Raw genomic sequence first — 17278 nt, forward strand, 5'->3', positions numbered from 1 at the left:
ATCCAACTTGAGTGCCTTTAATTTTGAAGCAATGTGAGACATTTCCATAATGTACTCCCGAATGTTTCCTTTCCCTTTATACCTCATTGAGACAAGATTTGCCAAAAGTGTACTTGTTTCAGCCTTTTCATTCTTGGCAAACCTCTTCTCAAGGTCCTCAAGGAAACCCTTAGCCGTAGTCACCTTATCGGACATAGTGCCCCGGAATGCTTCTGGAATAGCACGCTTCATGACCATTAAACTTATGCGGTTTGATCGTTCCCACTTTTCTATTTCCCTCTTGTCATCAGAGGTACTCTTATCAGTAAGTGTAACAGGTTGATCGACCCCATAAAGCAAGGTCTAGGTCCATGACTCCGAGAACAATCATAACGTTCTCTTGCCATGCCCTAAAGTTTGTGCCATTTAACATTGGAATTGAATTGATGCTAGCAGAGATATTAGCAGCAGAACCTGAAACTGAATTAGAAAACATTTATTATGAATAGCTCACATTAATATCTTTAATATGCAAATAATAATAATCTCAAATAGTGGTAGGACCCATCACAAGATACCAAGCACAACATCAATATCCAGTCTTTGGACAGAGATATTGACTTGTAAGCGGTACTCTTGGCGTAGTGATCAAACATTAACGATAAAACAACGTGTCAATCAATAAACCTTTCTTTAGACTGATTTATTGATCACACATTAAACTAAATAATCATCACACGCTTATCACCACAGGTGCACGTGTATTCGGCTAAATATTGACCTTTCTTTGGGCCGACCAATATTCCCATGAATAACATATGCACAAACACTTTTTAACATTCTAAGTTAGTCAATTTTCACAAGAGAGGTTGCTTTGGCAACATGTTACTTCAATTAACTAACTTTCGAATATTATATTTTTTAAAAGAGTCTTTAGTACCAAAATTTGAGAAATAGAATCACCAGTTTTGCATATTTTGATTAGTTTTAAACTTTAGGGGCCTTAGGATTAATAATTCAAAACTTTAAGGGGGCAAAATTAATTAATTCCAAACTTTAGGGGTTGAAATTAATAAACTTGAAACTTTAGGGACCAAAATTAATTAATTCAATACTTTAGAGGATCAATTAGAACAAATTTTAAAACTTTAGGGGCCAAATTGACCAATTCAAAACTTTAGGGATCAAATTTTTAAAAAAAAATTGAAACTTTAGGGGTCAATTTGAATTAATTATGAACTTAGGGGGCCAATTTGAACTAGTGATTAAAGTTTGAGGGCTTTAATTATAAATTTAGAACTTTAATGGCCCGAATTAATTAATTTTAAAACCTTAGGGACTGAATTATTAAATCCGAAACTTAAAGGCCCAAAACTTAATATAACTTAAAAGTTAGGGACTGAAACCTTAATTTTATAACCCTAACCCTAATTGCAACTGAGGACCTCAATTCATCTAATTTACAGAAGAGGCCCCCGCCCCTAAATTCAACCTAAAATCAGAAAACCTTAAAAAAAAAATTTCTTCTTTCTTCTCCTAGCGGCGCCAGCGGTCAGCGCCGCGAAGAAAGCAGCATCGACCCACGCCGGTACCGCACAAGCAGCAGCCCTACGCTGCTGCGTTTTGCAGCGCAACAGCCCGCTGCAGACGCCGGAGGCGGGATCTCCTTAAATAATTTTTTTTTTTTTTACATACAGAAATCTGAACCCAAAAATCGAAAATCTGAATATTTTCAACCATTAATCCGAATTTCGAAAATAACTAGAATTATACCGCAAAAAAATTTTCAAATTTAACAAAATATATAACCAAAAATTGTTAAATCTGAAAATTTCAAGTATATTGCAAGAACCAAATTATATTATTCGATTTTCAATGATTAAATATGAAGAGGCTCTGATACCACTTATTGGATAATTTAGTGCTTTAAATTACTGGATCTCTCATGTTAAATCATCAAGAAATACAAGAATTAAAGCGGAAGCATACCTGAATCAGACATGATTAATGCAATATGAATTTCGCGGTATGGTCTTCCAAATCTACACGCAGTCTCCTTTTCCTCTCTGTGATGAGATGCAGTAGAGAATGAATAATACGTTGCGTGTGATCTGTGGACCATAACCTATTTATATAGGGATGCCCTATGACCTAATTCGGCCCATCATAGAATTAGGACTTAGGCCCAGTCTCTACACATATGTAAACTCATACTTTAACTGGATACATTAAAATCCAAAATCAAATCCTTATTAGATCACTTTAATTGGGCTCAACCGAATTCGATAGCCTATAATTTAACACACAATTATTCACACATACAAGCCCATCTTTAATTAAAAATTCTTACATTGTTTGCTGCCCAAGCAGTGGACTTGTTTCTAGTTACTGTCCATTTTGATTCCAGTGCATTGCAAACTACAGGTGGTTTAGTTGCGGTCTGGGATGGAGGCGATACTTCGAACTATATCATTTGAATATATCCTAAATGGTAGAAGGACGTTGTGTTTGCTATGTCGGCAATGATTCTACCCGGTACGTCATCTCCTTGGTGCCTATTAACGAACGAATGGACTGAACCCCATATTGTCCTGAATTTCAAACTTTAATCTCCTTTCCGTAAGCTCGAACAACCTTTAAACAAAAGGGTAACTGTACCGGAAATCGACACAAGTGGGTAGATGACACTGTAGAACAATTGAAGGGATGTGGCGTAGCTTGGTAGCGCGTTTGTTTTGGGTACAAAATGTCGATCAGCGACTGCCAATATGTCTCGTGGTAATAAAATTGTATTGTGCAGGGGTATATCAAGGTTCAGTCTTCAGTTCATATTTTGTCGCTTCTGTTATTGCTGTTGGATTGGCTGTAGGACTTGCTTTTATTGGTTTTCTTTCATATGATTGGACCAATTGTACATCTTGATTTGAATATTTGGAATATTTAGCAAATAAGTAAGAATAAAAAATTAGAAAATTCTATTTAAATTAGTGCATATCTTGAATTTGATAATCATTGACCTCCATTACATCACAAAAGAGCCAAAAAATGGTTGAAACCACGTACATGCATGTTTGTTGCAGAAGGCTGTAACAAGTGCGTCTACATGCCTTACTAGTCGGCAAAAGCCGACCGCAGGCAGGCTGCACCATTGTGGCCTTGATCGGTCAGCCACTTCGTTTATCCGCTTCTTCGATCCATCCCTTTAAACCATTGTCCTTTTCATGATCCATGACTTGAACAGGCATCATGATAGGTCCACGATGTCCAAAATGACATTTTAAGAAAATCTCTAACAAACAATTCATTTTTTCTAACATTCTACATCTTGAAAAATGAAAATAAAAATAAAATTTATTCCATAACTTACACAGCTAAACAGAGTCTCCCACTAGTAGATTAAAGTTGAGAAGAAACATGGGCCAAAAATGGAAAAACCGTCACAACTAAACGTAGTCTTACTATATCATAAACCAAATTGAAAGGCAATTTGGAATCCATAACTTACACAATTCATACTGCCACTTGACTATTTAGGTGATTTTTGAATTGGTGTAAACAATACACCTAAATTATGAAATTTTCCCAAAACTAAATAGGTAAACAAACCACTGTCATTGTTTTTGCTATGAATTTTATGTAATTGTGTTGAAATATGCGAGATTATAATTAATTTTTTCTTAAATTTTATAAAAATTTATGAAATGTATGATAAAAAAATTGTGAATTCCATATAATATGTGATTAAAACTAATTGTAGACTTTAATAAATTTACAGTTTAATATACACTAAATTATTCTATTTTAAAGCCATAAAGTATAAAAATATTTTATAATGATATACATGTTGCAAAGAAATCAAGATTTTAAACCAAACCAAACCAAAACACCTGGGTTATGTTTAGTTTTTCTCAACTTTGGTTCGAACGATTTGAAAATATGTAAAAACTGCCCAGAAATCTTCTCTAAATTTCAATCTCCCATTCCCATAAAATGGCATATTATAGTAACAACAAATTACAGAACTTTAGAAACCAACCATATCATTATCAGAGAGGCAATCTTTCATGTATGTGAAACTAATCGAATGGAACGTCTCAAAATAATTAATACCTACAGAGAAACTCTCTGACAAGTACATAACTAGAGATGAAAATGAATATTAGGTCATAATTTTACTTTTTTTTTTTTATGCAATTAAAATATCAAAAAGTTTCAATGAAACAAGATTAGTTAGTTTTCTTCTCATCTTCCTTTTGTTCTATGGCATCTGGACTACTAGAGGCATGATCATCCTCCCCAGCGAAACCAAATTCGTTTACTCTTTTCTTGTCCACTGGATAAACCCATCGTTGATACACATATATCAAAAATATGATATCTGCAAGCCAAAGAGATAACAAACATGTCATATACATAAACCCAAAATAGCAGATGCAAAACTGAATCCCCAACTGAAAGAATACCATGTTATAAACAATGAATATTAGATGTATTTAGACCACCAAACAGATACTAGTGATGATATAAAGATGTTAATTAATTAGACTTCAAGATGATTACCATATATAGTTTGACTTATCAATTCTATATTACCTTCCAAAATCAAAACACACCGGTATCAAACACGAGGCCATGTGGTTCAGCAGTATTGTGTTACACTAGAGTTGGTGTTCAGCAAAGGCATAAGCTAAATTCCGTTGCTGATACCACCATTGGGTCAAAAAGGGAGAAAAGAGAGAGCTGATGAAGCAATTAAGATCTGTAATTTTTGCCACCCTTTTTTGAGCCAAAAGGGATAAGTTTGCAGTATTAAAATTCACTAGTTGATTGCAAGGACCAATTCTAGCCAATACCATTAAATTGTATTTGGAACATCATTTGAACAAGAAAATGGATGTCTAGAATATATTCAAGCATGGGGTTCAAAGTGTACTTAAAAGGTACTTAGCCAAAAAAATGCTGAAATTCCATTATTACTAGACTCATTATTTGTTGTCAATCTAGAAAATGATTCTCTCTTCAATATCAAACCTGTCAACTTCTCTCAAGTCCTTAAAACCTAACACAATCCCAAAAATTATTCTAATATTACTGTACAAATAACACTAAGCCCCCGTTTGACAATCATTAAAATAACATTCTTTTTTTCTTAAACTCATTTTCAATCACATATTCTCGGGATAAAATGTTCTGAACATAAATAGAAACTTTTTCCTTCTTTTTAACCACACATTCTCCAAAAAAAATCAACTCATTTTTCCCACAAAAAACTCATTTTAATGGTTGTCAAACAGGGGCTAAAATTACCCTGCCTTGTACACTTAAACCTCATCAGATTCTTACACACTCCTACGTTTAACTTTTTCAGCCTTAACATCCATATCAAATGTGTGTGTTTAACTTTTTCAGCCGTTTACGTCCATATCAAATGTGGGCTCTTTATGAGTTTTCCTACCATGTTACAATGGCTATACAAGTTAAAAACTTGTTTTTATGTAAAATGCTTGAATTCACAAGTTGACCTAAAAGGCTAAAACTTTAAATAGTGCCATCAATCAGTATTTGTATTACTATTACTAAATTTCAGCATACGCCCTTTTATCCAAATATCACAGGAATAAAGGCATACAAAGTCTTGATCAGTAACTCACCATCACGGAAAACAGAAAGCCGATGCAGTGTTGGCATTTTAATTACAAATGCGAAGAGATCATCAATGATCGTGTTTAGAAATTTGTATGTCATTTGCCTCCAAGGTAAATGCGCGACAGACTTCAGCTTATAATTGATGAACAATTGAGGGCACATCATAATAAAACCTGCAGAGAATCAATGAAAAATAATTATATTATTTCCAATATTCTACCAACAATTAGTATTAAAGAGTGCTGTTGGACTATTGAGAAGACTCTGATGAGAATCACGATGAATCAAATTCTATGGTCTGCAATGCAAATTCCTTTATTTGTTTCTTTTCAACATGGAAGGGGTAACCCCACTATACAAGCTGAATAGAGGAACAAAATTATAAACCATAAGCCCTACAAAGGCAAGAAACATATGGGAATCTAACTAGTTTTGTTGATTCCTCCTATCTGGAAACGAACAATTCAAACAATCTCATTGTTAAAATATAATTTTTCCACCCCATAACTAGCACTGTGTTATGGTCCCTCCAGAGAACCAATATTAGGCAAATAGATGCAGTTCAATTCACTCATGTTGCCCAACTTTTTATTTGATTCAACAGATAAATTTCCACTTCATTCCTTTATGACAATTTAATTTCTCTTGCCTAACGATTAGTAGATTCAACAGATTATTTTTCTCTTCCTTCCTGAATTATTTAGTTATATCATAGAAACTGCATGCTTTGGTCCATAATTACTTTAACACAGTTAATCACTTAGTAAAAAGCAAATCAGCATGAAACAAAATTTCAAATCCCTGATAAAGAATGCAATGTAATCAACAAAAGTACAATGAGAGGTGAGAAGTGAAAGTAGGGGACCGTGAGGATTCTAAAGATTTCCTCATTCACGAAAACCGGAAAAAAAATTACATGAATAGAAGTTAGGTCTTAATTGAGAGAATAAAGTAGAAAGGGAAAATAAAATTGTCAAGATCTGAGATGCTTACCGAACATATAAACACAGCTAGTAAGGGATGAGAGAATCCAAGAGTACCAACTCCTGTGGCGTTCATACTTCAGGGAGTACACAGAGAAACAGGCAACAAGCAAGAAAAGAATGTATGACAAATACTTCATAGCAAGATCATCATATTCCTTCGTCTTGTTTTTAGCATATGACTCCCGGTCTCGGAACCTCAACATTGGTATCTTACCAGAACTGTCAAGCTGGTCAAGAAGACGATATGAAACGGATGAATATAGCAATTCTAGTTCAATCTATGTAATAATTAACAAGCAGTGTTAAGAAATTGATGACCAAGTAATGCTTTCACAAGCCACATAATATTACAATATCAACAATTTGCGTCATGGTACTAGTATTAGGTTAGTCAAATATGAAAGAGGAGCTAAATGTTTAAGTCAATAAACTTTTCCAAAGTTTCAAATGTAGAAGTCTAGATGAAACTTTATTCGTAGAAGTTATACCTCAATGTGCATGGCTTTTCCTATTTTCCAGAACTCAATGCAGCAACCAATACCAGAACTTGCAAGTATCATCCATGAAGTTTCATTGTCAAGAAGATAGAGGAAGACAATAAGCTGACAAATAAAGTTGACGATAACTGACTTTGCAGACAGTCCTTCCATGGACTTGTTTTTATTCCAAAACTGAATATCTGCACAGAAATATCGTATTTTCATATGGCAGAAAAAGCAATTCCATGGTAAGATCCAAAAACACTACAACCATTGCCATTACCATTCTTGAAAGCCAAGAAGTCAAATACAGAATGTAGCACTGAAACAACCATTGTTACTGCCAGAAGGTATGGATTCCCTTCCAGGAAGACTCTCTGCGAAAATAATCAAATGAATCAAAACCCCACATAAGATATAAAGATGCAGAATGACTGCAGAAAGCAGAAAGAAGAAAGAAGTAGCATTCATAACATTAGAATCCTATGACATTTACTAAAATCGCACACACTAAACAAAGAGCAGCCTACAAATTGCAGTGAAAACTTACAAATTACAATATGTTAAATATTTTACTCAAATGACTAGAGAGGCATTAATATGTATGGTTGAATGATCTTACAACATCATCTCCTAATCAGTCTAGTACTCAAGTATGAATCTTGAACAAAGGTCCACCCAAATTCTATTGAAGGATCCTTAAAAGCATAAAACATATTCCCGGATATGAAAGTAAACCGTCCTATGCTAATTAACTATTATCGTGTTGTTACTTTTTTCTCTTCAATAGCCTTAATTTTACATTTTCTTCTTTTCCTTTGGAATTGCAATCATATATCTTTCAATTGATTCCTTAACTTTTGCACTTGCAAAGCAACCTTCCAAAGTACTTGCTTTCAGCAAAATTTCCAAATTTCTTCTAGTTATCTGCAAGTCTACAGTGTTAAACAACAGGGTGAATCTCGTGATACTGAATGTTATCCCATCCGAACCCTTATGCATGTCAAGTTACTGCAGGAAAATATTAAATAAATACCTTAAGTTCATCAGCTTCGCCTTCCAGCATGCTTCCATAAGTCCTGTGGATCTGGAAAGATTGATCCATCTGCAGGAATAGCTGCCATTTGGTCATGCTTATGGGACCTACTTCCAGATGCAGTGGTAACTCCTCCACTGTCTCGTTGATTGGTATTAACTTATCTCGAAGTAACCAAAACTCATTGAAGAAGACAGTTGGATAATAGCTTCGCTGGCTAGGCTCGATATTCAAGTCTTAGATTTCGAGTCAAGGAATTTGAACATCAGAACACTTTTGACACTGTAGCTTGAAGATAAATACAGCTGGACATTGACTAACTCTGACCAAATGTACATTGCAAATACTAGAACAAAAAAAGTTTTCCACAATCAGTACTGACATGGTTTCCTATGAGAAATATAGTAGAACATCAACTGCATACACATCATAATAAAAAGGCTGCAATTTTCCAGACAGACTACAACTCTACAGAGCCGAAGTCATGAATGATCATTAAAAGATTTATCTGTTCCACTAGTAGATGGACCAATGTTGCACCCAAATAAAAGGTATATGCATACAAAAATTTGTGGATGTGGTAATCCACATAGTACGCAAAATTGATCTAAGATAAGGTTATTTGAAAAGGAAGATGTGACCAAGTACATTCCCTGCATCTCTGCGATCATATTCTAACTAATAGAAAGAAACAAAAATATCATTCTAATTTTGATCAAGATATTAATCCAAATGAGAATCATATCATTTTCAGTTTTAGCCAAGTCAATACTCCCGTGAATTGGCCAAAAGAGGAAAATATAGCATGGCCACCATGAACTTCTTGTCCCACGTTTCTAGAGGGGGATGGGAATAAGACTTTTGCAAATTATTGAAGATACAGGAAGCAAAATAAATTGAGACCGAGGCCTTTGCACAGTCCTAATAAAAGGAGGAAGATATCAAACTCAACCATCCACAAGAACAACAAATAATGTTTAATACAGAAATCAGGCAAACAATAAAGAGTGAATTAGACTGAATATGAGAATTCAAGGATACAAGGAGCAATATTTGGTGGAACTGCATTGGCAGAATATCTGTAAAAAAATCCCAAAACAAGCACATCTATTGTAAATCCATATCAATTAGAGATATGAAAGACATAACAATGGAAAAAAAGGTCAATTAGTTATCATTAACTTGGAAAAAACCTAAAATAAATTATATCATTTCTAATTTTCCTGGTTCTATTAATTAGGAATATTAAATTGATTTTTTTGTAAACCCCAAGTGACTTTGCTACCCATGGAAGGAGCTTTTTAAAAGGGACTAAGGGGAATTTTCAATTCGCATTGGCAAGCAATGCATCAAGATATGGCAAAATCCTCACAACTAATTTGCAGAAAAGACTCCAAAATCAGATTGCCCTCAGCCATCATGCTGCCATATGAGAAACTGAAACATTCCGGTTGACATTTTTAACTATTCTGCTGGCGGTGGCAGTTAAAGTTATTAATTAGCAAAAAACCAACTACATCCATGTGCTATTTAAATTATGCAGAATCCAGACAGCGACATCTTAGTAATTGTAGGAATGAGGATAATATTGGAGTTACCACATGGGATATCTTTTTCTCAAAAAGTGTTTGTTATAGATATTTAGTTCGATTATAACAATGAGGAATTTGATGATAATGTAATATATAGGATGGAGAGTACTACAGGAATTGTGTGGATATGAAGATCCCTACAGGATAAAAAGCCCATTTCCATATAACAATTAATAGACATTACACTTATGGTACTGAGGAGTTTGGGCCTTTCAATGGAAAATATGCCCATCAGATAATGGAGAAAAAATGAAGATGTGAAAAGGAATTTGTAGTTATTCTAAATGGATAAAATGAAAGTATGATGGGGTACAGATCATGGTCGATAACAAAAAAAGGGATATGGCTAATTGCAGGCTATGTTTCACGTTGAATAAAGGTACCCCATTGAAGAAATTGGTCATGCAATTGTCACTAGAACAGGTAGCAAGAGGGAGAGTTAGATAAAAAATAAAATGACTTGACATTGCATAGGATTGATTTCATTGCACTGGATCGTCCAAATAGATGGAATGGCGAGTGCGAAAAAGGACCTATGTAGCTGATGCTAAATTTATTGGAAATAAGAATTGGCTTGCTCTCTCTTGTAGCACAAGAAACTATTCAAACGTGTTGCAGCTACATTATAACTACTAGCTTGACGGTTTATAAACATTTCAGAAACGGATGTTAAGACAAGTATACCTCGTGAAATCATCAACTAAATTTATTGTCATGTTTGGTTTCCAATATGCAATCCATTCAACTGGTCTGTCCTCCTTGTTATCAACTTGAGCATCGCCAACAACCTGAATCAACAGTTAATGTTTCTTAATCATGCCTGGCTTTCACAAAATCTTGGACAGAGAGAAAATCTCAACTTCAATAAGATGGCATTTCTAACATCTAGAAAGCTCAATAATCAAATCAGATAGAAAAAAGGAAATGAAGAATCAAGCAATTTAACAGCATTGCTGAGGATGAATGGGTAAAGAGTAAGTTAATATTATCTAAAGATGAATACCTCAGACACATTTTCACCATCAGTGGAGTCTTCTGAGTCGCCCAACAGACTCTTCTTTTTGTCAGCTTTCGACCTGGGCAAATATGTTACAACAGCTATAGACAAGAAGATCTTATTACATTTTATACACCAATAATGTCTCATTCTAAACTGTAAAAAGATAACTGAAAACTTAAAATGTAACCATGATCTTACAGTAGGTCCGCCCAAAAGCAGTGTATGGCTCGTACTCGGGATAGTTGGGATCTGGTGGGTAGCCAGAACGTGCAAAGAAAACATGAGCATAAAGACTCCCATTGCGCTTTAGAGCCTGAGATTCAAGTCAAAAATGACATTTAATAGATACCAATGCATAGAGAATGAATTATGAAAACCAATTTCATCATCTTCCAGGGGAATTCCAGAACACAAGTATTCATAATTGTGAAGTGAGAAGCTGAAATAAAAATGCATCATTAGCACCATATTCTCTAATAAATAATACCTCAGAAGGATGATACTTCAATGATAAAGTTCTGGTGCTCTTCGGGTTCCAAACTGCATAAGGTATATTTGTCTCGTGCCAAACAGGAGATCCACCAAAATCAATAAAATTTTCCTTTTCCGAAAGGTATAACCACATATCCTGGAAAGAAATAGCCGCAACTTCATTTCGAGGGCAATTACAGGGATAAACTGAAGAAATTGTCATACTTACACCAAAGTGAAACAATATGTAATGTCAGATGTCTAAAAACAAAAGTTCAGTAAAGGGAGTAGCTATTTTTAATATTCCTTTACGCTTCTCATCTACAGCACAAGCTTCGACTTCCCAAGTCCCAAACATTGTCTATCCCTTCCTTTCCCCAGTAAATAGGCCAGACCAAGATTCCAGAGATCATGAGATTGGATGTAAGGTAGTTATCAAAAAGTCAAAATATCAACTCTGAAACACACACTAAGCAGCATGCCTATGTCATGAGGTAGTGAGTTTAAAGCCAAAATCTGAGCCAAAATTAGGGACCAAATTCTCTTGGTTTGTGTTACTAGCAACTCATTATATAGGGACCAAATTCTCTTGGTTTGTGTTACTAGCAACTCATTATATACTCTAACAGATTCATTTGGAGGAAATACTGATCCAATTCAATTGATTCAAAATAATGCTATTATTCATCAACTTCCTAGAAAGGGTAAAACCATACTACTATGTAAAGTTCCATAATATGAGATACTAGACAAAATTGGGTGATATGGAAAAATCACATTACAACTATGAATCTCTTATTTTGATTTTGGATAATCCAAAAGAAGACCAGGCAACACTTACTAAATCCCATGTGAATCGATCCAAATGAGCTTCAATGAATAATCCTATAATGACAATTCTAGCTTAATTGCGGGACAGTATCTCAAATATGATGCTTGCCAGTCCAAAACTTTCAGGTCCTTTTAAGAGTCAGTTAATGCCCACTTGTCTCTCATCTGATATCACCTCATGAGTCACAATCAAATCCAATTTCTCCACATGAATTAGAACAACAGCCCTTGCACTCCTCAAGGACTTGTAAACACTTGACCAAGCACATTTATATTGAAAAGTTAAATTGACAGTTCCTATTTGTTAAATGCCAGCTAATAGTTCTGAATTCTTAAACTAAGCCGTAAACCATTAATTCATTCTATTGTCATTTAGTTGCAGCCTGCAGGAATCAAAAGTGAACAAATTAATCAAACATTATTCTTTCTAATGCAATATCACCCTTCAAAGGCCATGGAATCTCTGATCCTTTCAGCTCCAGTATTTTTAATAATTTGGTCACAAAATCATCTAGACAACCATATTCCACAGAATACTTCAAAAAAGTTAAGACTGCCAAACAGTTTGTTTGACAGTTTCTCTTGGTTAACAATGTTTCTGAAAACTGCTAAACAAGCCTATTCACAATCACTAAGCATTGACACTAAAAACTGCTAAATGAGCCTCTTCACCGATTCATAGAACATTTGAAACCGGTGGTCTTTACAACAGGTTGAATGAAAATTCCCTGTTTCGAACACCAACACACCTTGAACAACCCTACTTTCAAGGCCCACAGATTCAGCAATTTTGAATAACATGACTAAGAATTATTTACTCTAAACAGTCTCAGTTTGCTAATCAAACATTCGAAGTATGGTGAAAACTTCAATAAAAAAAAAAAAACCCTATTTGTCGGAAGCAGCAATGCCACTTTTCAAGATCTTTGAGTTCCAGCCTTTAGAGCAATATGATTCAGAGTTCGCATTGTTCAAGAACTCCATTCCAAAATGTTTCAAAAATTCTAGTCTGTCAAAAGGTCAATTCTTCTAACTAACTTCAAGTCCACAAGATATCTATAATCAATATATTGTGAAGCATTTTACTTCTTAACAACATCATTTCATTATGATGCCTGTCTAACAGTTTGATTAAAGATTCCACCCTTGTAATAACACCATTGCACTAAACCTTTTGTAATCAAATTTACATAAATGATAGTGAATATGTGAATTTCTACTTTCAACATCGTCAATTAATTCTCTGAATTGTATCCTACCAGGAGAAACACGCCTAATAGACCAAACTAGGAACATAGAGTAGTCACTGTTTCGGTAGAACTATAATGTAGATATTAATTTAAATTTCACCTAGACAACTTCAACATAATTATGATACGTGTTAATCTGTGTTCATGCAAGCATATATAATATATTACACACAAAAATATCATCATGTATCCCATGCAAATCAATTATTTGGATTTATTTCCTCGTCGGCACTCAATTATCCAGAGTTCTGATATTTACATAGTTTGACATTATGTATTTCAATTTGTAACACACACACAGACTTGTATAAACATATATACAGATGTAGAATTAAAGAGAGACCAAAGGTTCGCCTCTTTGAAAGAGATTGGAGATCTGTTGAGATGGCTCGGTGGGAGATCGCTTCGGACTGAAGAATTTGGAAGCGAAGTACCAGAAAACTGCCACCCTAATTATTCCAGTAAGCATCTTACCAACTCCTTGCTGCTGCCTCCCTCCAGCAGCAACTTCAGCACCACCTGCTGCCGGCGGCGCCATCTCTTTTGTTTTGTTTGACAGTTATGATTTGCGGCCAAAGGGATTATTTGATTGTAATGCGTCGACACCACAGCACCACCGCCGCCGCCAGAGAGGAAGTTGATGGTGAGATCAATAGGTATAGATATTTATATATAACTACTATATCCTAAGAGATGGTGTTTTAGTGGGAATATGAGTTGGCTTTGCAAGTTGGACTCTTCATGTTTATTTTATTTTTGTTGTTGTTGTTTTATATAGGTTTTGGGTTGTCATTTAATTTTATACTTTGTGTTATTATCATTCAATTTAGCCCCCTTTGGCTCCCGTTAATTTGCATTATAATGAGAGAAATAATATTTTTTTGAAAAATGAGTGATCATAAAAATTTGAAAAATTTTAAATTTACGTGTAATATTGTTTTATTAAAAATTAAGTGGCTGAAAATAGGAAAGATAAAAATTTAATTTAAATTGATGATATTTAAATGGGGCCAAATGGGGTATTAATTTCATTTTACCATGGCATGATCACTCAATTTGATTTTATTTCACCATGATCACCTAATTTCATATAACGTTTCACCAAGAAAATCTTATTCACAATTTTCGCTAATTTTAAAAGGAGTAAAACAGCAATTTGCATTATATATATAAAATAAATTTTAAAAATAAAATAAAATAAAATAAAACCTCATTTTAGAAAATGAAATAAAATAAAAACTTATTTAATCAAACGTTACTTAAAAAAATAAAATAAAACAAAAAGTTATTTAAAAAAATTCCTTAAGAAAATAAATAAAATAAAAACTTATTAAAAACCCTTTTTTTAAAATAAAATGAAAACATATTTTAAAAAAAGTTAGTTGGAAAAATAAAATAAAAGTAAAAACCTTATATGTTTTACTTTTGAAATAATATCTTAAAGGTAAGCTTGTAATTTTTCAAATAAGTACTTTCGAAATTAAACTTATATCATGATCACAATTTATTCACTAAATTTCAAAGTTCTTTACAATGCACGTTAAACTTCACCCATTTGCACTTCACCTTATTCATCAAAATTTCGTTCCCCTTATTACTGACGTGCCAAATGAAATGCCACGTGTGTCAAGTTATGACAGTTAAAAAAATTATAGTTCAACCAAACCATCAAAGTAAAATGTTTTATTACTCACTTAACCTATCTGTGGTTACTATTTACAAACTAAATTTCAAAATGCTTTACAGTGGTCACTCATTTTTTAGAGATGCACTCCATTCATCATCCGCAGATTTCATTCTCGTCATTGATGACGTGTTGCACGAAAATCTCACATGACAAGTTACAACTATTAAAAAATTGCAACTCGGCCAAAGCTCACCAAAATCGTCATACGTGAAAGAGGTCCCATGAACTTCTTTAAGCCAAATTGTTCGTCCCCAATTTTAGCTTAGAAAAACAAAGCCCCATATTTCCCCATCTTACCCATGTAAAACTAAATTGTGTACTAAGATAGAGTTAATTATTGAGAAGGATGTGAGAATCTACTACTTATATTGTCCAAATCCTAATAGTACCATCTGCTCGAAGTCTCTCTAATCTCAATCTTTCATTTTCGCAAGCATGTGTCCAACCATTTAAGAAAGGAAATGTCATCGAACTCCGATGGCTAGTATACGATCTAAATACCTCTTGAGCTGTATTTGTGTTTGTTGTTCTTTGTTTCTTAGTTTGAATTGAGTTCGAGACATTTCATTCCTTAAATGATTTAACACATGCCTGCAAAATAGAAGATTAGGATTAGAGAGACACCTGACAAATGGTACAATTCACTACTAAAAAACAGCTTTTCACCAACAGAAAATTACCAACGAATGCAATCCGTTTATAATTAGAAACGGATTATCCGTTAGTAAAAGTTACTCATTTTCAGCTACGATAATTAGCAACGAATTTTTCATTGATAATGATGATATCTCTTTATTAATGGATATTCCATGCATCATGTAACCGTTGAACATTTAGATCTTTCACCTACGGAATAATCATAGGTGACGTACTGAATATTACCAACGGATGCAATCCATTGGTAATTAGAAACAGATTATCTATTGGTAAAAATAATTCACTTTCAACTACGATAATCAGTAACATATTTCCATTGGTAACGATGATATCTCTTTACCAACGGATATTCCGTGCCTCATGTAATCATTTAACATTTGAATCTTTCACCTTCGGATATTCCGTCGGTAATTAAAAACGGATTATTCGTTGATAAAAGTAATTCACTTATCCAACATCAAAAGTTCACAACAAAGTCTTTGGAGTTGCCCTCTATAAATTAATTTGTTGTCCAATAAGTGATTAAACAATATTTTGACATTTCAATTCGATTGGCTAAAAGTTACAAAATTAGAATTATTAAATAAATAATAATAACAATAATAAAATGATAAATATTTATTTATTTTATTTATTATTATTATTTTTTACTATGTCTCACACCTATGTGGCTATTTACAACATTGATTTTTACCAATTGTAATGATAGATATTTACCAACGAAAAGTCGGTTGGTATTTGTAAAGATTTTTACCAGCGAAAATTTCATTGGTAAAAGATTCACACTTTACCAACGGAAAATTCGTTGGTAAAATGTTTACTCTTTACCTACGGCAGGATCTGTTGATAACTATCAGCGACCCTCAAATTAACAACGGATCCACGGTTGCAAATATTTCGTTGGTAAAGAATAATAACAACGGATATCAAAGTTTCAGGAACGGAACATCCGTGCCTGAAGCCATATTTTTTTAGTAGTGATTGGGGGATATGATTATATAAATTGCAGTTTCTCCAATTCTTCTCAATAGTCGATCCTGTCTAAGTATACAATTGAGTCGTAGGTGGGTGAGATAAGTGAATTGGGGACTAGGGTTTTTAGGGTTGAATTTTGAAACTGTTTAAAAAAGTTTATGGACCCGCATTTCACATATGAAATTTTTGGTAAGTTGAATGATTTAGCCGAGTTCTAAATTTTTAATGATTGTAACTTATCACATATGATTTTCTTATGACACATGCAACTCTCAAAGATTAGTGATCATTGGAAAGCATTTTGAAATATGATAAGTAAACAGTGACCATAGTATAAGTTGAGTGAGTAATGAAAATTTTGGTTGGATGCATTGACTGAGTTGTAATTTTTTAAAGACAGTGACTAGACACTGTCAATGATATAAGTTGAGTAATTATTGAAACATTTAACTTAGTACTTTTATTAAAGAGGGTCTATAATTTTAATCACATTGATAAATATATAATCCAGAAATTGTAAATGAATGAAATACATATTTTTCCTTCTCCAATTAAATTGTCCCACGGTATCATAGACAAGTCTGGTCCAATCCTTAGAAATAACCGTATCCAATCATTAAATGAAAACTAATTTCTCCAATTCATAACTCACAAATTACATGGCAAGAATAATCTATAATGGTCATAAT

The 17278-nt window shown here is 33.7% G+C and overlaps 1 protein-coding gene across 1 annotated transcript; it reads right to left on the bottom strand.

Annotated features, from left to right (window-relative positions):
• Positions 1 to 3993: 3993 nt before the first annotated feature.
• LOC111388224 (cleft lip and palate transmembrane protein 1 homolog) lies at positions 3994 to 13998 on the bottom strand. Its single transcript, XM_023012913.1, has 12 exons — positions 13614 to 13998; positions 11206 to 11346; positions 10917 to 11031; positions 10722 to 10816; positions 10403 to 10506; positions 9168 to 9205; positions 8127 to 8362; positions 7374 to 7467; positions 7100 to 7290; positions 6619 to 6838; positions 5631 to 5798; positions 3994 to 4357 (listed from the first exon to the last, which is right to left on the bottom strand). The coding sequence occupies exons 1-12, from the start codon at positions 13806 to 13808 to the stop codon at positions 4206 to 4208; spliced, it is 1749 nt and encodes a 582-aa protein (XP_022868681.1). The 5' UTR covers positions 13809 to 13998; the 3' UTR covers positions 3994 to 4205.
• Positions 13999 to 17278: the final 3280 nt, after the last annotated feature.

This window comes from Olea europaea, unplaced genomic scaffold, assembly GCF_002742605.1.
Source record: "Olea europaea var. sylvestris unplaced genomic scaffold, O_europaea_v1 scaffold476, whole genome shotgun sequence".
NCBI lineage: Eukaryota > Viridiplantae > Streptophyta > Magnoliopsida > Lamiales > Oleaceae > Olea > Olea europaea.